We start from the raw sequence: 23,557 nt of genomic DNA, 5'->3' as shown, positions 1-23,557 counted from the left end.
ACCCATCTACAATGAATATGCATTATATTTTCATCCCACCATCACCTGTCCGACTTCGAAAGCTTCTGCACATTGGACAGTTATGTCGAACAGAGTGCAAAAATCCAAGATTTGCTAAGGGAAGTCAAAACGTTGCCATCTTGCTCAACGATACGTTATATACATTATACAAATTATGCGCAACATGCTTGGTTTAGGAAAATTAATGCGAGGCAAGATTTTGAGCTCCAAAATACCTTAAAACATTAATTAGACAAAATTCATCTTCCTAGTGGATTATCGCAAAACCTACCCCGTACACGGTCCACGTTAACTGTGCTGAATTGATACGAGGCTATCCATAGCCACTAAATGTCCCCTGGAAAGTCAATTCCATCATTTTGGATCCCAAAATGGTGGCAGACATCGATTTTGGGCCTATACACGTCGTCCCCATTAATAGTTTACGTTAAAGCAAAGGCCGCCATCTTCAATTTCAAAATGGAGTCTGGCATCGATATCGGACCTCCACACGTCGTTCCCTTTCCACAATTAATACCCATATTTTGGAATTTGACAGTTTTTATTGAACCGATGCCCGCCAGCTTTGATTCCAAAATGGCGACGTCATCCCCTCTCCGAAAATACCCATATTGTAGGGTATTTGACAGTTTTTCTTGAACCGATGGCCACCATATTGGATTCCTAAATTGCGTCTGGCATCGATTTCCAGCCTCTACACGTCATGCCCTTTCCGAAAACACCCATATTGTAGGTTATTTGACATTTTTTCTTGAATCGATGACCGCCAACTTGGATTTCAAAATGGCGTCCGAAATCGATTTACACACTTAGTTTTCTCTACCGAGCTTGGCTGTGCAAATATCGGAAAAAAAAGTTTCACTGAGATCTCAGTAAGTTACTCTACTCGTTGACGTGGAACTGCTATCAGTATAACGAAAAGGCGAGAAACTGAAAGAATTGGAAAAAAGTTCTGTGCCGAGACAAACCCAATTATAAGTGTTAACATTGAACAGTACAGATTTAGAATCAGCGAGTGAGTCGTCTATATGAAATTTGAGTTTATTTGACACACATTTGACTTTTATTAATTAATCATCTATTTCAAATAAAAATATTTATTATACTCAGCTGAGTAACTGCTCTCTATTATCTGGCCAATCGCCGCCTGTCGTTTATTCTCAGCTACAATTAAAAGCTTCATTTATATCCTGTCAGTGAAGGCAGCATTTCAGTGCCAACATTTCAAAGGGGCGTAATTGTATTTGTAAACAATGGCTTTAACCGTCGATTTCTCGCGAATAAAAGCTCACTCACGAAAAATAATGACACCAGTAGGTAGAGGAATGTTTCCTCTACCAGCTAGCATTGTTATTTTGGAGAGGTAAGATTTCATTCGCGAGAAATTGACGGCTAAAGTCATTGTTTACAAAAGCAATTACGCCCCTTTAAAATGTTGGCACTGATTTCTTCTTCTGTTACGGAATGCTTACTTTTGCGTTGTTTACAGTCGTGCTTTTTTTTTCCTATCTCAAAGCGATCATGTTCTGCAATTGAGACCACCGTCGTTGGTTTGAAAGCAAAAAATTAATCCAACTCGCAAAACAAGAATGTAGGAAAAACCACCGATGCTAATCTGAAATATAATCCTCATTTCTTTTAATCATCTCTTTGAACCGGGTGGGATTGGCACGATCGGTGGTAGAGGGAAGCCGCAAGAAATCCCGTCTCATTATACTGCAATTAACACGCGCTCAACTTGCGAGTCTTGAAGATCGTCGTTGTCTTTTATATGAGCATTACCGAGAGAGCGGTTGTCAGCGCGAAAAATTACGATCAATCTTGTGATGCTCATCGGACTTAAGGGGGACCAGTGCTGCATCCATCAAGCTTTGAGCGCCGTGGTTGGCTTGACATTGATTTAAGCTAGGAAGAGGAGATTATTCCTTTTAGTCCGCCTATTAGCAGATCGCGTGGGCTGCAGGATCGTATGTACCGGCTGTTGGGCAATTCCGCTAATGAGAATGCGAATTCAACCGCAGAATTTTTAATTAGGGTATCTAATCCCCAGTGATCTGCACCATTTGCATTTCATTCTATTTCGAAATTGTTTTTCTGTATGCCAGCGTCATGTTGACAAACAAACCAACCGTCATACTCTCAAGATCAAGATTTCAAAGTCACACCAATAAATTATGAAATATTATGCCTCGTCTTTATTTTGAGCTTATGTCACTGTCAGCCAACGTGCCTCGTCAACTGAATGCATTTGTATCGCGTGTTCTTTCTCTCGCTCCTCAACTCAAAGTGACTGATTTGCGGTAATCGTCGAAGACTACAAAGACGCCAAACGAAAATATAAAGGAAGATATAACCTTACGGGCAAAACAACAGGCAAACAGTCTGACTGAAAAATGCAATTGTTCACGGGAAGCAACCCACATGAATGTTAGCATCGCTGCAAAAGTGCAATGAGAAAAACTTTTCCTGTGTATGTAGGTATTCTACGGAACACGACTTGACATTGAAACTTGGATATACGGTTGAAGGACTTTTCTCTCTCGCTCTCTCTCTCCATCTAGATGGAATACCCACGGAGTTTTGTGCCCCTCGTTCTTGATTACTGCAGGCTTGCGGCAAGTGTCACCACACCACACCACATAATGCGTGGAGGTGGTCGCTCATGATGCATATTTGTCGCGATAATGTTTATTATTTATGGGTAGACAAGACGAGTAATTTGAAAGTTGGGTAGACGAAAAAACGATTACGGTGTAAACGATCAAGTCATCCTGGAAAATTTAACCTTCCACTACGCTTTGAAGCAGTAAACAAGTGCCTACTATGGAATCAATATTTGTGTTGAGGTTTGCTTGCTCACAAACAAAGCAACCCAATGATTGATCATTTAAAACAATGAGCGACGGGGGGTCTCACGATGGCCGTGACTTGGAACTGTCATTCTAGTACCGCATCAACATCAACCTTGATAGGTAGTGGGAGGGAAGCATCGTTTTCGGGATTAAATTTCAAGTTTCCCTTTCGCTTCACCCGAGTGATGTTGAACGCTATTGTTATTGTTGTGACTAAACTTGGCACAAGTAGCTGAAGATTTATGAATCCGAATCCGAAACTTCAAAGCCGTATGCGCACGGCCGTACGATATTCAGGTTGAGATGACGACGGCGGCCTCGAAAGTGGATTGTAAGCACAAAATAATTGTAAGGCCCTGTCGAGAGCGTTCAAGTGTGGGGGCGTTGTCCAAATGTACGGAAATAAACAGAAATGTTTTGAAGAGAGCAAGAGAGATCCAATCTCTGAATTTGAACGGTCAATTGTTGTCCCGAGATTGAGAAAACAGATGCCTGATTTCGTCGAGTGGAAACGACTAACAAGATTAGCGCCATTAGCGCTGGAAATGATAATGTGTCGATTTTCGGATCGAACTGGTCGTTAACAGCCGCCGTCCGTCTGTAGTTGAATGGACTGGACTTGCGTAACAACTCGCACTCGTAACAGTTGTGCGTCAATTTGATATGAGTGACATCATAGTACAATGGCACTGTTCTAATGGGCGGGAAACTTGAACTTACCAGCGCGGAAGATTTCCCCACAACCGTCACATCTGGAAGCGAACTGGGCATCGTAGCAGTTTCCACAGTAGATCTTGTCGGCCTTGGAGCCGAACTGTTTGTCGACTAGCGAAATGCGGCACTTGTTGCACAGGAAGCACGCCTCGTGCCAGTGCTTGTCTTTGTAGGACAGGTCCTGAAAAAGGAAGAAAATTTTGTTGGATTAGGTTTGTGAAGTTGTTTTAAAGTGACAGTTAATGAACGCTCAAAATGTGTTCTCTCCTGAATGAAGGTTGTGACAGAAACTCTTGCAGCACAACATTCATTTTTTTTTATGATAATGGTCCCACCTCTTACCCCTACAAAGGTTTGAGCTGGACGATTTATCTTTAAGATAATTAAATATGATATTTTAACCAGGTTGGCAAACAAAATCGAACTGGTTTCAGTTACAGATATAAATTCCCTCTAGAGTTTACAGTTGCTTCACAGCGATATAAATGTGGAAAAGCTCAGGCGTCCACCTCTTAGTTCGCCTTTTTGTCCACCTAAAATATTCATAAGTATTACAAGCAATCAAGACTTAATGAACAATCAACAAAGCATCCTATTACACTAGCAACCCCGCAATCTGATGCTATCATAATTTTCAGCAATGTCAGGAATGCTCACGAACCCCTAACATTTGCCAGAAAACTTACTACTAACTCAAGGTATCTTTCAAATAAGCTTCAAAATTGCATTTTTTTTTTATCAAATGTTAAATTCAGTCCTCTATATCCGTAATACGCGCGCGAGGCTCAAACCTTTGTAGACTACTTTTTTTTTTAATTAATCTACTATTAAATCAAATATTAAAAATCCATCATCACCCTCGTGGCAAACAGAAATAGTTTTTGCAGTGCTACAATAATTATTAAAAAGTCGTTATGACATCTATCCATATAAAATAATCCGTTAGAGATAACTTCGTCAAGATACATAATTTGTCAATTCATTAAAAAAAAATCACTGGATAACTGTTCAAAAGACAGTTTTAACGTGTGAAATGCAGTGTCTTTTAAATTCTGTAAGTGTTGCTGAACGTTTGATATGTCTAGGCATCGAATTGAAAACATTTATTCCTTTATAATATAATGAATTTTGTGAAGCACAAGTCAAGAAATGTGGTGTTCTTATTTCAACCGCGTTTCTAGTATTATATCTATGAAAGGCACTTTCTCTTTCAATTCGATCACACAAATATCGAGGCAGCAAACCGTTAACTACTTTAAAAATGAACACCATAGTCAAATATACAATTCTTTGCTTCACCGACAACCATTGTAAGGCGTCTAGCATCAAAGTTGTGGTAAGGAATCTATTATATCTCAATATCAAACGCATTATTTTATTTTGCAAGCGCTGTAATATCGATATTTGTGTTGCATTGGCCAGAAATAAAATGGAAGGGAAAAAGTCAAGATGAGGAGAGATGATCGATTTGTATAGCTGTATTTTACTGGCAATAGTTAAATCGTTTTTCAGTCCAAATAGAATTCCATACTTCTTGGCAATTTTCTTGATGACATTGTCAATGTGAGAGTTGAACTTAAGTGTGTCATCAATAATCACGCCAAGATATTTAATCTCCCGAACGCGATCAATAGTCTCATCATCAATTACAACAGAGACGTTCTCATTTACTCGATTCCGCGAAATTACCATAAATTTAGTTTTACTTGTATTCAATTTTAACTGCTTATACTTCAACCATCTACTTAGAGAACGCAAATCTTCATTCAAGTGCAAAACGGCATCATCTAAATCCTTAGCTGCAATGAGTAACACAGTATCATCTGCAAAAAGATTAATGTCGCAAAATCGTAAATCACGTCGCAAGTCATTAATATACATAATAAATAACAGGGGCCCTAATACACTTCCCTGGGGTACTCCAAGGTTATTCTGCACGGGACTGGAAACAGAATCATTAAAAACAGTCCGTTGAGTTCTGTCAGACAAATAGTTTTCAAATCATTTATACGCAGTACTCGTAATTCCAAAGCGCTTGATTGATCTTAATAATAAGGGCCTAGAAATTGTCTCAAAAGCGCGTTTAAGAACCAAAAAAACAGCAACAATCGTATCTTTACACTCCAAGTTATTTTTCCACTTCGATAATACTAAATTCAACGCGGTTTCACAAGAATGACCTTCCCGATATCCCGATTGTTCTGGTATCAACAAACTATTACTATTTAAATACTCCAACAGCTGGCCTTTAACAACAAGTTCTAAAATTTTCTCTAATGTGTGCAACATGTTGATGGGACGAAACTCTTCGGCTTTAATCGTTCCAGCAACTTTTTGAATAGGGACCACTAAGGATTCCTTCCAAATTTGTGGCACATGTCCAGTTTGTAATAATTCATTAATAAGGTCCAGCAAGATGTGGCCAATAACATGAGAGCAATCTTGAATAACTCTAGCATTAACATTATCTACTCCAGCCGATTTTCCTAATGAAAAACAAATAACTCTAAGTTCATTGGGTGAAAAACTTCAAATCTACAATTAACTGGCTGTTTTATTTCGTCAGGTTCATTGACCAATTCAATGGATTGATTAATCAATGAAACACTGTCTACAAAATAATCATTTAACTTAGCTGCAATTACTTGTTCTGACTGTTCTAATGTGCCATTAAAAGTTATGGACCGCGGTTTGCAATTACTAGGTTTTAATAAAGATTTCAAAATTTTCCATAACTCTTTGCTGTTGTTTTGATGCTGATCAATCTTTTTTTGAACATATTCACAACGAGTTTTCTTTATCGATTGTGTACCTAGTCCAATGATTGTCATTAATAGATCTACAAAACTTTTTGTAGCATTTGTCCCTTTTCCGTTTAAGACGCAAAAGATCCAAATTGTACCAGCTGTTCGAGTTCTTCAAAGAAACAAACTTTTGCTCAACTAGTTGATTAGTACACGTTTTCAAAGCGTTATTAACAAGATTCGAAACAGCTTGCTTCGAATATTTCCTCCAGCACTTCAATTTTACAAAATTATCGTTATCGTTAACATGGTCTAAGACATTAATCACTAAGGTCTCATGATCGGTTATTTTCAAATCAGTATCCGTAACTGAACAAATGGAATCTTAATTGGAATAAACGTGGTCATTTAAAGTTCTACTGTGCCTGGAATTACGCGTATATCCGTTTGCTTTAAATTAAAAAAAAAACTCAGCTAAACGCTTCAAATGATTCGAATTATGGTTATCACGCCAATTAATATTATAATCACCAGCCAATATATTTAATTTACTAGAATCAAGGAATGTCTCAAGCCAGTTCTCTAAAACTTCAACAAAACGCTGGTCACTAGAACTAGGAGAATGATACACATTCATACTATGACGCCCGACACTACACGGCGAATGAGAACGACCCAAATTTGAGTTTAGTTCACTCATTATCGCCAAAAGTGCAGGAACTCAGCGATGAGTAAAATGTGTCTCATGTTTTCCCAGGTTTTTCCAGGATTTTCCAGGGAAAAATTCCCGAATTTGAGAAAAGTAAAGATTGGATTCACTCAGTCTATTGGTACTACTCCGAGACTGAATAAAATTTTCGTCAATTTCCTCATTTTCCGGCAGATTTTTTAGGTTTTCTACAGGAAACCATGAGACAAATTTACTCATCACTGTGTTCCTGCATTTTTGGCGATTATGAGTGAACTAAACTCAAATTTGGGTCGTTCTCATTCGCCGTGTATTCAATTGAACCAGAGCACAGTGGGACGAAATCAAAACTACTGCGACATGGCTATTTACGACGAAACCATTATGTGTAGCATTTTGATGTCTTCTGAAGTGTTTCTTTATTTTTTGAGTACTGAAAGTTTTTGGTCAATTCCTGAAAGTAGACTTACAGATCCGCGATTTTTTTTTTCTAATTTGCCTACAATCATGTGCATAAAAGAAATATGCCATAATCATATAGATTCTGCTATCGAGTGGCCAGAAAACGGACCTCTGGATATCCGGAATCACCGAGAAAATGGTTAATAAGTCAACATCGAATATAAGAATGACATACATAGCATCGCAGGTTTAAGTTAAGTCGTATAGAATGCTTTTATAGGACTTTCCGCCATTTCCGGGATCATCTAAACCCCAGATAATCCCCATTTTTTCAGCCAGAAGAACAACTGAAAAATCAGCAAGAACATGCTGCTATGTTCACGTTTTCTGGAATTGTGGAGAGCAACTCTGACTCAACTAGGAACATTATTAATTTGGTGCTTCCAATTGTGAAAACTCTTTTGAAGCAACTAGCTTCTAGGTGGTCCTTCCTTGCATCGATCATATCTTTTGATGCATAATGTTCCGAATGAGGTCGGGTATATGATCCCTGTTCTTCAGTGGAACTGTACAAGTCTTATACCGAAACATTGACATATTCAAATTTTTAGTTCACAGCTCACTTTGTGATGCATTTGCTCCTTGTGAAGCATGTCTTTCTTCAGACACCGATCTCCCTTTCCACGATTTTAAAATTATTCGCCTTGATCGAGCAGATTCGTATGGAGGGGTGCTTCTCGGGATTAATAAGCTCCATTCTTTTTATAGAATCGATCTGCCTTCCGTGACAGGCATTGAAGTTGTCGCATGTCAGGTAAATATTCGAGGTAAAAGCCTCAGTATTGCCACAGTATATCTTCCTCCAAGAGCTTCGATCTCTCGCCAAGGTCTGTCAGAAATACTGCTCTGCTTTATCTGAGCCTCGGTTGATCTTAGGAGATTTTAACTCCCACGGTACAGGCTGGGGGGAACTGTACGATGACAACCGCTCAACCCTGATCTACGACCTTTGCGATAACTTCAATATAACAATTCTAAACCCTGGGGAAATAACACGAGTGGCCAAACCTCCAGCAAGAGAAAGTAGATTAGAACTCTCGCTCAGTTCGAGTTCACTATCGTTGAATTGCTCGTGGAAATTAATCCAAGATCCCTACGGTAGTGACCACTTGCCAATCAAAATTTCTATTACCAATGCACACTGGGCCAGGAATGCAATTTAGCGGAGCAAAATTAATAACTCCGAAACGAAGTATTTTCGCGACTTGGTGTCTTCGGCAAAGTTTCTCATCATAATGAGACCCATCTATTGACATAAACAAATAGTTCAAAACTCTTCCGCAAAGATAGCACCACAATCTAACTTCTTTCTCTGTGGGTTTGGAGACTTGATGTCCTCATCAAAGTTGTTTATGTTGACAAAATAAACAACTCTTTTGAAGACGAAAAATTTCCACCGCCTACTGGTCCCGAGTTATATGGAGTTGAAGAAAAAAAATATGGTTTTTTCTTTCTGTTTCGGATTTTTTGCTTACAACCATGCAATGTTATATTTTTCTATTATGCAAATGCATCAAATAAATAACTTTTGTAAAGAAACATACTGGTTTAACCTTCAAATTTTAAAGATATTGTTGAAAAAACGACAATAACAACAATTTTTGAACTTTAATATCTCCCAAAGCGCAAAAAATCGCAACCTGACATTTTCAGCAAAAAATAAGCAATACTCGATAAACAAAATATCAAAATATGAGAGAGGTATATTTTGGTGTTTTTTAGATTTCTTCATTTTAGTGAAACACGTTTTTTTTAATGCATTGAAATGGCGTTTTGAAAACTTGACGACCTTGGCAAAGTTGTTTATCTTGATAAAATAAACAACTCTTCTTAAGACGTCAAAACTCCACAGCCTACTGTTTTCGAGTTATATGCCTTTAAACAATATATTTAAAATAAACCCCCTTATTCTATTTTTTTTTTGTGTAATTCCATACACCGTTACAAAAAAAAAATAATTACGTTTTGATTTTTCTATAAATATTGAAAAAAAGGTTTCAAACATAAAAACAAATCACATTTTTTCTAATTTTTCAAAGAAAATTCACGTGCAAAAACATTTTTATAAGTCATTATGGCGTAAAGTTGGACTCAAAAAACCAAAAAACACCGACTTTTCGATTTTGCTGATGGTTCATTTTTTCATGATGAGATAGAAAAAATATTTTTGCATTGCATGTATTTTTTGACAAAAAATCTATGGAAGAAGAAACTGATTTTCTAGAATTTTTGATAGTTTTCCCCAATATTTTTAGAATTTTTTTTTTAATTTTCGGGCCGGTAAACTTCCCCTTAACTCCATATAACTCGGAACCAGTAGGCGGTGGAAATTTTACGTCTTGAAAAGAGTTGTTTATTTTGTCAACATAAACAACTTTGCATCAAGTCTCCAAAACGTCAGAGAAAGAAGTTAGATTGTAGCGCCATCTTTGCAGAAGAGTTTTGAACTATTTGTTTATGTCAATAGATGGTCCTTAATATGATGAGAAACTTTGCCCAAGACACCAAGTCGCGGAAATGCTTCGTTTCGGAGTTATTAATTTTGCTCCGCTAGATTACATTACATTGCCCAGTGTGGCGATGGTTCATCGTCCACCCACTCGACTCGGTTGATATCGCGACCTCACGAAAAACATCGACTGGCAAAAATTTGCGTCCGCGGCTCTCGGTGGTACTGATTCGGTTGAGATACTCCCTCCGCTTGAAAAGTACTCATTTTTATCGCGACTTATCGTTGATAGCGCTCTTCAAGCACAGACAAAACACGTTCCGGGTGATTCCGTTCGCAAACGACCTCCCACTCCGTGGTGGGATAAGGATTGCACCGACGCAAACAGCGAGAAGTCCGCCGCGTTTAAACGGTTCCGCAAACACGGTAAGGTCGGGAATTTCGAGCGGTACACCGACCTCGAGAAAACTTTTAAGGGCCTGAATAAAGCCAAAAAACGCGGTTACTGGCGTCGATTCGTCGATGGTTTGTCGCGAGAGACTTCTATGAGAACACTCTGGAATGTCGGCAGGAGCATGCGAAATGCGTCATCACCGATAAATGAAGACAAGGAGTACTCGGACAGATGGATTTTCAGCTTCGCGCGCAAAAGTTTTCCCGGATTCGGTGTCGGTTCAAACCAACGTTCGTGATCGTCCGTCGTGTAGTAACGAAATAGATTTCCCGTTTTCGATGGTGGAATTCTCACTTGCGCTCCTCTCATGTAACAACGCAGCTCCAGGAATGGATAGAATCAAGTTCAACTTGCTTAAAAATCTCCCAGACGTCGCGAAGAGACGCTTGTTGAACTTATTCAATCAATTTCTGGAGCACAACATTGTTCCGGATGATTGGAGGCAAGTAAGAGTTATCGGCATATGAAAACCCGGTAAACCCGCGTCGGATTATAACTCGTACCGTCCCTTCGCGATGCTGTCCTGTATATGGAAATTGTTGGAGAAAATGATCCTTTTTCGTCTAGACAAATGGGTCGAGTCGAATGGTTTACTTTCAGATACGCAATTTGGATTTCGGAGAGGCAAAGGAACGAGCGACTGTCTTGCGTTGCTTTCAACTGAAATTCAACTGGCCTATGCGCAAAAACAGCAAATGGGCGCAGTTTTCTTGGACATTAGGGGCTTTTGTCCTTTCGGATAAACTCCACGATAGTGGGCTTTCACCAATTATGAACAACTATTTGAGCAACTTGTTGTCTGAGAAATATACATATGAGCTTTTCTCATGGAAACTCGACAACTTCACGAATTAGTTACATAGGACTCCCCAGGGCTCATGTTTAAGCCCCCTTCTTTATAATTTTTATGTAAAAGACATTGATGGTTGTCTTCATAAAAATTGCTGTTAGGATTACGGAGAATCCCCGGTTGGGATTCTGGAGAATCCCCGGTTGGGATTCTGGAGAATCCCCGGTTGGGATTCTGGAGAATCCCCTGTTGAGATTCTGTAGAATCCCCGGTTGGGATTCTGGAGAAACCCCGGTTGGGATTCTGGAGAAACCCCGGTTGGGATTCTGGAGAATCCCCAGTTGGGATTCTGGAGAATCCCCGGTTGGGATTCTGGAGAATCCCCGGTTGGGATTCTGGAGAATCCCCGGTTGGGATTCTGGAGAATCCCCGGTTGGGATTCTGGAGAAACTCCGGTTGGGATTCTGGAGAATCCCCGGTTGGGATTCTGTAGAATCCCCGGTTGGGATTCTGGAGAATCCCCGGTTGGAATTCTGGAGAATCCCCGGTTGGGATTCTGGAGAATCCCCGGTTGGGATTCTGGAGAATCCCCGGTTGGGATTCTGGAGAATCCCCGGTTGGGATTCTGGAGAATCCCCGGTTGGGATTCTGGAGAATCCCCGGTTGGGATTCTGGAGAATCCCCGGTTGGTATTCTGGAGAATCCCCGGTTGGGATTCTGGAGAATCCCCTGTTGGGATTCTGGAGAATCCCCGGTTGAGATTCTGGAGAATCCCCGGTTGGGATTCTGGAGAATCCCAGGTTGGGATTCTGGAGAATCCCCGGTTGGGATTCTGGAGAATCCCCGGTTGGGATTCTGGAGAATCCCCGGTTGGGATTCTGGAGAATCCCCGGTTGGGATTCTGGAGAATCCCCGGTTGGGATTCTGGAGAATCCCCGGTTGGGATTCTGGAGAATCCCCGGTTGGGATTCTGGAGAATCCCCGGTTGGGATTCTGGAGAATCCCCGGTTGGGATTCTGGAGAATCCCCGGTTGGGATTCTGGAGAATCCCCGGTTGGGATTCTGGAGAATCCCCGGTTGGGATTCTGGAGAATCCCCGGTTGGGATTCTGGAGAATCCCCGGTTGGGATTCTGGAGAATCCCCGGTTGGAATTCTGGAGTATCCCCGGTTGGAATTCTGGAGAATTCCCGACTGGATAATTGTGTTCAGAATTGCAAGATGCATGGTTTTTCAATTCCTTTTAATGGATTATTTCAAATTTTGCATATACACCAATCCTTGGCAAAAGTCTGTATTGATCTAGTACCCCACCCATCGCTGAACAAGGACTGTAATCCTCTGAAAATCACCCACAACTCACCTTAGAATCGATGCCGATCGTCTTGTTGCACTCCTCGCACACGTTGGCGAACACGTTCTCGTAGCACTTGATGCAGTACGGGTGCTCGTCGCGCAGCACGTACCGCTGGCCAGTGAGACTTTCGTCGCACTGCCAACAGCAGAAGTGACCCGAATGCCAATCCTTCGACATAGCCTTGGTGTACTCGCCACTGAAAATTAGCTGTAAATCAAAATAAACACGAAAAAACAGCCGTTAGTTGATTTGTTGATTACTAGCAATGTTCCATCGAATAATCTAGTGGTAATGGGTTAGATTGAAATTTCCGCCTGTGTCCTGTCACCACCATGTATGTGTACCTTGGCATTAGTCGGGGGTAACAGCGGCCTTGGACCTCCTTTGGTGAAGTTGAGAAAGAACAGGTGTCGCCGAGTGCAACTCATCATATCCCACACACACACTCACACACACGCGCACGCATAGCTCAAGGTTAACAGACTACAATTTGCTAATTCATTTCTGCCGAAAATGCATTACATCAGCGCTCTGTGACCGGACATCGGTCTTGAAAAGATGCATTTGTTTCTAGTTTGGACTCTTTTTGCTTCTCAAATAGGCCACCCACACACTGACACACATTGACTGGGTTGGAGCATATTTCGGTGAAATATTGCTATTCCAAAAATAGCAGACACATTCGAAAATCGTGCACCGGTGTGTTTTTCCAACCGAGCCACAAACATATTCGACATTTGAGTGGAAAAACTCGGTCATCGGTGCGAGCCGAGTGCAAAATAATGTTTCTAAATTCTTAACAGTATCGCTTGAATGATTTGGGGAGGGGTTGAAAACTATTACTACAAACGTAACCAAATGTAACGCTTGTCACTGAATCACTGATGGAATGACAGTTGGCAGATAGCTGTCGTTTGTTTACAAACTCCGACATTGCTCTTTGAACAGAATTCCCTAAATTGTAGTGCAGACTACATTTTTCATCCACGCTCAGGTGCAAACGGAGCAGTCTCCGCCAGTCTACGTGGGTGTTGATGAAAAATGGCGCCTTCTCAGTTATTACCCGCTCTAAAGTTTAATAATTTACCTTGGCTAACAGCAAAGGGAAAGGGTTGACCGTTTGCATAGAAATTGAGACTTTCCACAATGATAAATTGATCTTAGCTTCTATGATTCAGAGCCCGAACGAACGACGGCTGTGTTCGACCATATGTAGTTTTAAAACGTGACGGGTGGGTCACAGCGACGATGCGTAATTTGAGCTAATTTCTGTCGCACTACTAAGCGCGTTAATTTAGTGGAACTAATGAGTGGAGCGCGTGGGTGGCCAGACCGCAGTGTTTGTTTTATATATTCCCTCGATCTCTTTGAGGTAGGCGCAGTATTGAGGGGGCATTGGATGCGGAAATTTGTTTCTTTCGAAGGAAATGATTGGTTCGTTTGCTGTGTGAAATGAAGCGTGTAGACTTTGAAGCTGTGGTGCTCAACTAAAGGCTGAGAATTGAGAATCAGAATTTTAGAATATTTATCGTCCGTTGTGTCTTTTTATAAATATGATTTCAACAAATCTTAAATACCTAACAATATGCGATTGACAGTGATGTTTCAAAAATTTCTATTATCGATTCGCAAAATCCGCATCACCCAACAGGCAAATGTTAAATTCGCCTAATGATTTGCATAAAAATTATGCAGAATTTGTAATGTTTCACCGCATGAACAGATACTGTAATTGTGGTCTTCGGAAGGTTTTATTTTTTTTTATATTTTTATAATAGGGGAAATGACGGCTTCGGCATGACAGACTATTTTCGGCAACCCAAATTGAAACACTATTTTCACTGGATTTTCTTACGAAAACACTTCGCTGAATGCATGCAAACGATTCTTTATGCTTTCAGCTTCAATTTGACTATATTTTTACCACTGAGAAAAAGCAATCTAGCAGGGTTTTCTTGAAATGAAACACACGCACTACAAATTGTAGCTGATTTCGAGTTGCCGATAATAGAACAGCAGATTTACATGCAGTTCAAATGGAACGGTTGCAGTTTCATGAATTGACCAAATTTACGGAAGCGTCGTAGTGAGGATATGCTACGCCCCATAACAAATTATGAAAATGACGCTCTTTTCAAATTGATGAAATGAAACGACAAGTCTAGATAACCACTTCAAACCTATCTGATCCATTCTCTTCATCGACTTTCTCTTTCGTTAATAACTCAGCTGCACAACCTTTTCCCGTTTTGAACGCTAGATAAGAACCTCCTTTAACGAACATTGTGGTAACAATAGCACCGACAACCCGACATAAATGACCATGAGAAAAACAATAAAATTTCTGACCAAAGCACACTAAGCTAAGCCATGAACCCGCATGCAAAAGTAATGAATTGGGTCGTGTCTGATCTATTCTGGACAAATTATTTTTATCTAGTTAAAAAATTATAAAACAAAAACAAACATCTGTGAAAAGAATCAGCTAAATTGGTCAACGTTAAGAGGTCGCGCCAACGATTTCAATTTTGTACTGCACATTTAAATCGACCGTTTACGATTTTCGGGCATAAGTCAGAATTAAGTATCATGTTGGTTTGTCGGTGACAATAGTGCAAACACTGTCTGTATAGTAGTGGTTATTAAAAGAGAAAGTTGATGAAGAGAATCGATCAAAGCAGATAGGCCCTTTTGAAAAAATTAACTAATTTTCAATTTTACCTCTCAGAATTCCATTTACGATGGTTTTAGCAGTTTTGATGACAAAAATTTGTGATTTATTTTTCAGTGTGTATTTTTTTTCTACAACTTTGTCTCAGACGTCATTTCGATTAGATGAGCCGTTTTCGTGCTATGATCGATGAAAAACTATCGAATACCTGCATCATCTAGGGGATTTTACGTATTCTCGGCAACCTAAGCAGCGACCTTCTTTCTAAAGCCTTTTTCTCTAACGAACGCACACATATGCAGTATTGGTTTGTTTACAATCTTTTGCTGCCAGCTGCTCTAACAATTTCAGTCGAAAGAATTGTCAAAAACTGTTTTGAAACGCTTTTACAAAGCTCCAATCTTCTCTTGTGAGAGCGAGTATTGTCGGCAACCAGTTTTTCTTGGGCAACCGTTCCATTTAAACTGCATGTAAATCTGCTGTTCTATTATCGGCAACTCGAAATCAGCTACAATTTGTAGTGCGTGTGTTTTATTTCAAGAAAACCTTGCTAGATTGCTTTTGCTCAGTGGTAAAAATATAGTCAAATTGAAGCTGAAAGCATAAAGAATCGTTTGCATGCATTCAGCGAAGTGTTTTCGTAAGAAAATCCAGTGAAAATAGTGATTCAATTTGGGTTGCCGAAAATAGTCTGGCATGCCGAAGCCGTCATTTCCCCTATATATATAAATTAATTTTTGTTTGTCTGACCCTTATAGACTCGGAAACTACTGAACCGATCTGAGTGAAAATTTGTATGCAGGGGTTTTGGGACAAGGAAAGGTTCTTATGATGGTTTGAGACCCCTCCCTCCTATGTAAGGGGGGGGGGGCACCCATACAAATGAAACAGAAATTTCTGCATAACTCAAGAACTATTCAAGCAAATGGAACCGAATTTGGCATTTGGAGGTCATAGGGGGTAGCCCCTTAGATAAGAGGGGGAGGGACTACGTACAATATAACATGCTTTATTTCTTAATTGGCGCATAAACTCAAGCTAATATTGAATCCCGAGCAAGGTCGGACACACTTTGCTAGTTTTAAATAAAAATAGGCGACTGTCAAAATGGCCGAATTCCTGCCCAAACTTGGTTCATTGCCCCTAGTAAACAATTATGCGAAGTTCCATGGAATTTTGAGAGGTTAAAGTAAAATTGATTCGTTAGTCGGCGTGGATTTGTTCTCCTGTGAATTCTCTAGAAACTCTATTCAGCGTTCCTTAAGAATTCGCCCAAAAAACGCTTTAAATTTCCTTCCTAATGTCCTTAGAATTCTCTTGGAATCTTCCTCGTAATTTCGTCAAAACTTTTATCAGTGGTGGATCTCTTATTAGAATACTTTTAAAATTATCCTCAGATTTAGATTCCTGTTGAATTCTTATTGGAATTCGCTTGGATTTCTTGTCATAATCTCTTTTGAATTTTTGATCAATTATTTTCAGAATCTCCCTTGAATTGTGCTCAAATTCCGTTGGATTTTTTTTTTTTAAAGTTTCCTATTTATTTATTTTTTCGGATTTCACTTTATTTTTCTTAAAGTTCTATTAATACTCTCCTTATAATTTATTCTGGGATTCTCCTCAGAAGTTCTGCGACAGTATTTCCTTGAAATTCTCGTCACATAACTGTTCTACCGTAATGCCAAGCAACACACATGATCTATAACAGTTTAAACAACCTTTGTATAACTAGTTATGGCTATATAGCAAGAAGATTCATAAGAAGTTTAAAAAAGAAGCTCTTCTTTATGAAAAAAAAAACACCAGAGCAGTAGATTTGAGTACCCGAGCAAAGCCTAAGATGAAATTGAAATGTGCTATCAGTGAGAGCAAACTGAAATCTCAATTTGATATCAATTTTTCCTGTTGATATCAAAACAAGTAGGGGAATTTACGTATTCTCGGCAACCTAAGCAGCGACCTTCTTTCTATAGCCTTTTTCTCTAAGGAACGCACACATATGCAGTATTGGTTTGTTTACAATCTTTTGCTGCCAGCTGCTCTAACAATTTCAGTCGAAAGAATTGTCAAAAACTGTTTTGAAACGCTTTTACAAAGCTCCAATCTTCTCTAGTGAGAGCGAGTATTGTCGGCAACCAGTTTTTCTTCGGCAACCGTTCCATTTGAACTGCATGTAAAGCTGCTGTTCTATTATCGGCAACTCGAAATCAGCTACAATTTATAGTGCGTGTGTTGCATTTCAAGAAAACCTTGCTAGATTGCTTTTTCTCAGTGGTAAAAATATAGTCCAATTGAAGCTGAAAACATAAAGAATCGTTTGCATGCATTCAGCGAAGTGTTTTCGTAAGAAAATCCAGTGAAAATAGTGTTTCAATTTGTGTTGCCGAAAATAGTCTGTCATGCCGAAGCCGTCATTTCCCCTATTCCATTTGAGAGATGAACTAGCCTAACGCTAAAAATCTCTTTAATAAAGAATAAAAAAAAAAAAAGTATTCCATTTGATGTTATGCTAAGGCAATAAAAACAAACCCGCAACAACATATTTTTGAAGAGCAAATGTTCAGCAAAATGAAAACAAAATTTGGTATCAAATTTGTCAATTGCATAAACTGAAATCAAATTAGAATTTCAGTTTGATGCTGATATCAAAACTTGATTTCAATTTGCTATAATTTTGATGTTGGGCTTTGCTCGGGTACGCAGTAAACGAGCATTTTTTCAAGGAGCATTTAATCGATTTAATATTACAATGTCATAGCTGCCATTTACGTGCTATTCCGAGCATTGTACGCAGTGTTAATAGGCAATATTATGAGCTTCAAGTCCATTCAAAGCCTTATAAACCTCCTCAAAACCATGATAAAACCGATAATGTTATTTGAGTCATTCTGAGTTGTTTAAAGAACACTTACTTAAAAGCTTAAAGAACTTTAGCCGTGTCTTTATTAAATTAGTTTGAAAGTTATGAAAGTCTTATGATGAAATGTTGTTCATTCATATTTTATGGCTAAACGACCATTAGACCACCCTAGCAGCACACTTGTCGCAAAACGGTTGTAGCAACTCCTATACGGCTTATTCTGGTCACAATCAAGTTGTCGCATATTTTCGAGACGGAAGTGTGTTGCTTGGGCAGCTATCAATTGGGCTCAACATGTACTCGGTCAATTATTGGTAAAATTCACACACATATCCTATATCAGCTTCCCTGAAGAAGTCCTCAAAAGGACCGAAACGTCGGTTGATTTTGCCTAAAGGAAATAAAAAGGGGAAATGGCTCTAATGTTGGCCTATGGATCTAAAGATTGTGCCCATCGATAAAAGTGTCCTGTTCTTAGGTGAGGGTTAGCGAACGTTCTGCCAAGTTGGTCGAGCCAGATTTCATGTGTGAGTAAGTGATGACACTGGTCATTGTTATGTGCAATTCACTTTAAAAGGTGCGTTTTATATTCCACCACGTGTAGTTTCAAAGAGCCCGAATGAAATGTGGCGCTTGCGAAGATCACTTTGAAGATACGATATGAGGGAACATTGATAATGTTTATATAAAACACAAGTAAATGCTTCCAGAATTTAGTAAGAATATCATGATGAAACGTCGCTAGAACTATTCCACAGCCGCTGACAGTAATGAGCAAAGGCGGGCGCACACTTTTTGCCAGTAGATTTGAAGACATACTTCAAATCTCCACGTACATCGTACGGGTTAGGCAAAAGGTGTGCGTTTGACTTTGTACTGTCACATTAATGGCCCTTCGCTCTTTTACAACTTCTATTCAATTTTCATACTGCCGTACTCTAACGGAACTGTCCACCTACCCTCTTCTAAGATCATTCTCTAGCTAATAAATTTGCACACTAAAGCTTCATGTTAGATAGCATTTCCAACCAACTTTGAGAAATGTGTGTAGTCAAAAAAATTAATGTTGCATTAAAATGCTTTAAATCGTGTTAAATTTAAAAATTCCATCATTTCACATCCGTTGATCCATTTCGTTGTGATTATATCACAGCATTACTAATAACGTATATATCTATATCTTTCCCGGTACCTTTGAGTCAACAAAGTAAAAGTGAAAGAAAGGAGAGCAGCAAAATGGAGCACATACGATACGATAATGGAGTTATGCTCGTTAAGAAAATATCCGGAGATGGGCACTGTCTATTTTCATCAAACAAAGATAATTGACTTACGTAAACAAAGTATGTATCCGTCCATGGAAAAATGGCAATGACAAAATAGGTAAGTGATTGGTAAGGTTGCTTGCTCATCAACTAAAAAGCTTCCAGGGGAAATGGATGTAATGTCGGCCTAAATACCCCTAATTGGGGCCCATACATAAATTCAGCAATCGACTAAATTTTCAATAGCGACCAAAAATATCCATTAGTACCGTCCCAATGACGCGTTCATCTAGATAACATTGATAAATAGCAGATTCTTAGCAATGGGCCCAATCTTAGAGTCATTTCCCCTATACATATAAGAAAAAAAAACATGATTCAGAGTGCAGAGTTTGGGATGTTTTCGAATTTTGAAATTTTTTGCAATTTTGATATAAAGTACAAAAACTACAGCTGGGTGCATCTTGCTCATCCAAATTTTTCAATTATCGGGGACGATTTGGATGGGGAGGGTGGGATTGTCAATTATTGCTAACGATTCTTTGATTGAGGGTGGGCTCTTCTCCCCGCCTGTTGGGATATTCCTCTTGATTTTCGTTCTGGATGTATGAACTTACTTCTCGAAAGAGTGTCTCTGCTTACGGGTCCGCCCACCAATTTTGGCCCATCACACTGGAGTATGATGAATACGACCAGAAAAGAAATCTTGATCAAGGCATGAGGTAAGAATAGTCCATTGCTAGCGCAGGCGCCTTGCTACAATAGGTAGTATTCCATCATCAATATTAGAAACATTTACACCGACATTAGGGACATTAACCCTACTATAGACTTCTAATTGCTATTGTTTAAATTCGATATTTTCTTTAAACAATGATTATAGTTGTATTATCAAAAGTTAAAGGGTCTTCATTAGGGTGGGTCAACTTAACAAACCCCTGTTTCCTACTGCTCTTTCAATGCGTATTGAGGTCCCTAAAAACTGTGCAAAATTCGAAAGAATTGGGCTTTATTCTAGATTGGCGGGAGTATTATAAATTCTGTATGGGAAACGAAACGATGCTATTCATCTGCTTACAAAAAAAATATTGCTAAAATTTCACCAAATCTCGGACTTAGATTGAGAATACGGAAAATGTGATTGCAACTCAGCGACTCCAACCATGTAAAAAAAAAGAATTGAGTGTACAAAACGACTTTGTCGAAGACTGGAAATCGATTTGATTTTTGTACAAACAGTTACTACCCATTGACTTTAGCCCAAGTGTTCCACATGTACCTACAAGTAAACATAAATGCCTGTAGATATTTGCTAAGCAATAGGTCTAAATTAATACAATAACAACTTTTTTCTCAGAAGTCTAATTGATTTGCAGTCTTCGACAAATTTGTTCTACATAGTATTCCAAACCTATTTTAGATTTGGAGATAGGTTCGTTTCGTTTCCCATAAATTTTCCCATGCACAATTTAAATCACAAATTCGCAAATCCAGATCATTATCGAATTCGTTCAAATTTGACACCTTTGTTGGGGACCTCAATACACATCGGAAGAGCAATGGGGAACAAGGGATTGTGATCCACCATACGAACTTAGTCCACCCTAATCTTCATATACGGGAGATGGGGTTGAGAGTTGCTTATCTATTATTTGACTCAGATTTCCAGGCAAGTCCATTTCCATGACGTCCATTTATTCATTAAGTTGGGTGAATTGAACTGGATATTTTTTTGAAATTCCACTTGTTAACGCGTGAATCAGTTCAATCTAATCACGGAATAAATTCCAATTGCTGATCGATTTTTTAATTTCTTATAAAGGGTAAATTGTCACAATCTAAATTGATCAATCAATACTATTCCCCCATCAAAAGACCGATAAAGTGACTAACGTCGGGTGACCCGTTCGGTTTGAGCAGATTGTGCTCTTCTGTACAGCCAATGAAGGGCACCCTTCGGAAGCAGATGAGATCAGCACAGGCAAAAATAAGCAATAAGCAGTGCTGCAGCTTGCAACTACCGCGCACTCGACGTACGCTTCATATTGATCATAATTCATTCAGTTGCTCGCTCAATATCGTTCCATCAGACTCATCATCACCACCGATCCACAGCAGCCACAGAGTGATGGGGAGTGATGTCACGCGTTGCAAACAGCAAATTGAGCAATGATCCTCGGGGCCCACGATCGATTGTATCGATCTCAACGCGTAGCACCTATCATTTTAATCCTCTTATCCTGTAAATGGAAGCTGGCCTTTTTCACACCGTGTCCTCGCTCTCACAGGAGGTGTCAAAAAGATCATAAATATTTTATGAACTCCACTACCGGCCGCAAACCGAACGGATCAATAAATCCTGCCATTTGCACACATCCGCACACACACACAGAAACACTCTGAGCCATCCTTTTTTGGTCCTGTCTGCGACAATCCTGTTCTTCACCATCAATTTGAAGGAGCCCGAAAGCACCGAAGGCCACCGTTACCCCTTATCCTCGATGACATTTGGGTTCTGCAGCTGCGTCTGGTAGTCAGTTTGCTCCATCTCGGTGATCGTGACCTCTCCGGTCTGATCGGACGACTCCCGGCGCTTGGTGGTCGTCTTCTTCACCTTGCGCGTTTTCTTGACCTCGACGGTCTGGGTACGCATCACATCGACATCGGCCATCGTTTCCGTTTGATTAATTCGATTTAGATTAACGATCTAGGATAGGGAAGCACTTGGACTTGAGCAATCACAACTTCTGTCTTCTTGGGACTAGAACAGATGCACAGATTCACACGGTATCACACGCGTTGATTCACTGGGAGAGAAAGCTGAAAGAAGGTAACCCGGCGTCCGGCGGATCCGCGATGCTGCGAATTATTAGTAAGTATATTTGAGCTAAGCTAGTAGCGAACTGTAGCGCCTCGAGGTTCGAATTTGATCTCGATCTCTTGTCGATCGTTGTGTAGTTTTTTTTTTCGCTTGCTTCTATGCTGCTGCCGTTGCTGCTCGCGCATTTCGTTAGCCGTTAGTTCAAGTAGCTCCAGAGCGTTTTCACTCTCAGTATGAAAATTTTGTTGGGGTCGTCTGCGTCGTCGATTCCGTTTAACGCTTGGAAATGAATGGTAGGCAACAAACCAACACCCACATGAAAATCGACGCCCGACGACGTCATCGTTGGAAATTTTTTGATGACGCAGCTCGGTCCGGCTGTTGCTTGATGTGGAGTGGATGACCTGCATGAGTGAGTTTCATATGACTGTATAGCAGCCAGCTATCATTGGAAACAAGTGAACATTGCATTAGAACGCCGGCGCAGACCCGAGTGTTATGGCGCTGCAGCAGTTTAAGTCGATGTTGTTGTTTTTTTTTTACGATGTGTGGTTTGCACAGTCAGGTGCAGATGTGGCATTTTGGGGTCTGGTTTGTAGTAAGGTTTTCAACAGTCGGCGCATTCTCAGAAGGAGTTGTAAAGATTCATGTAACCGCATTCTGTGTGCTACTGTGCGGTGGGAAGTAGATGTTGAGCTGGTTTTACTAAATATAGAATGATAATTGCGGTGAAAGAATGTGAAACACCTCGTTGCAATGCTAGGAATTTTTACTAGGTCTTATGGCAAGTTGAGAACTTCATTTGGAATTTCCACTAAATGATGTTTTGAAAAAGTAGGTGCAACATTCAAATTTATGGAGTGTACAGCTTTAAGAAATGTGTTTAAACTTGACTGAATATTGAAAAGGACCTAAAAGTTACAGCCAAGGGAAAAAATTAACATTTTTATCGGAAGAAGTTTATTGGGCTTTCATAACAAACGCCTCAAGCATTATGCAAATCTTATAACCTCTACTGCAGCGTTTCTTAATCTATGAGTCTACCCTAGATGGGTCGTGAACATTACAGTGAAATCTTCAACCAAATTTAAAAAATATATATATTCAGATTTGTGTATTATGTTGGCGTTTAAAAGGCTTTAATATTAAATTTAAGGGCATTTTGGCGTTTTTCGTATTTTTTCCCCTTTTTTCAGGCATCTCTCGGATTCTATATATATTCTAACAATATTGATTATTTTGGAATTTTCAAGACCATTTTGGCGGTTCTATGCCACTTTTGTATTTCTAAAGCCATTTTGAAGCTTTTTAAGCTATTTTGGCGTTTCTGAACCTATTTTAGGGGTTTTCAAGCCGTTTTACCGTCTCAATAGGCCCGTTTTAAGGTCATTTTGGCATTTTTAAAGGGTGT

General features: G+C 39.6%; 1 protein-coding gene across 3 annotated transcripts in view; it reads right to left on the bottom strand.

Annotated features, from left to right (window-relative positions):
• Lmpt (Limpet) overlaps window positions 1-23,557 on the bottom strand; it is a 512,992-nt gene that overhangs the window by 47,729 nt on the left and 441,706 nt on the right. For 2 of the 3 annotated variants that reach the window (XM_065224671.1, XM_065224672.1), the window contains 2 exons: window positions 12,536-12,736; window positions 3,594-3,768 (listed from right to left, as the gene is read on the bottom strand). In XM_065224671.1, the coding sequence (XP_065080743.1) occupies window positions 3,594-3,768; window positions 12,536-12,736 (376 nt within the window). Of the gene's footprint in view, window positions 1-3,593; window positions 3,769-12,535; window positions 12,737-21,814; window positions 22,256-23,557 lie in introns of those variants that run through there. The other variant, XM_065224673.1, reaches the window with a different exon arrangement.

This window comes from Ochlerotatus camptorhynchus, unplaced genomic scaffold, assembly GCF_037179485.1.
Source record: "Ochlerotatus camptorhynchus isolate MF236.1 unplaced genomic scaffold, CSIRO-AGI_Acam_v1.1 ptg000213l, whole genome shotgun sequence".
NCBI lineage: Eukaryota > Metazoa > Arthropoda > Insecta > Diptera > Culicidae > Ochlerotatus > Ochlerotatus camptorhynchus.
Note: the sequence above shows the minus strand (reverse complement) of the source record. Positions and strands in the feature narration are given on the sequence as shown.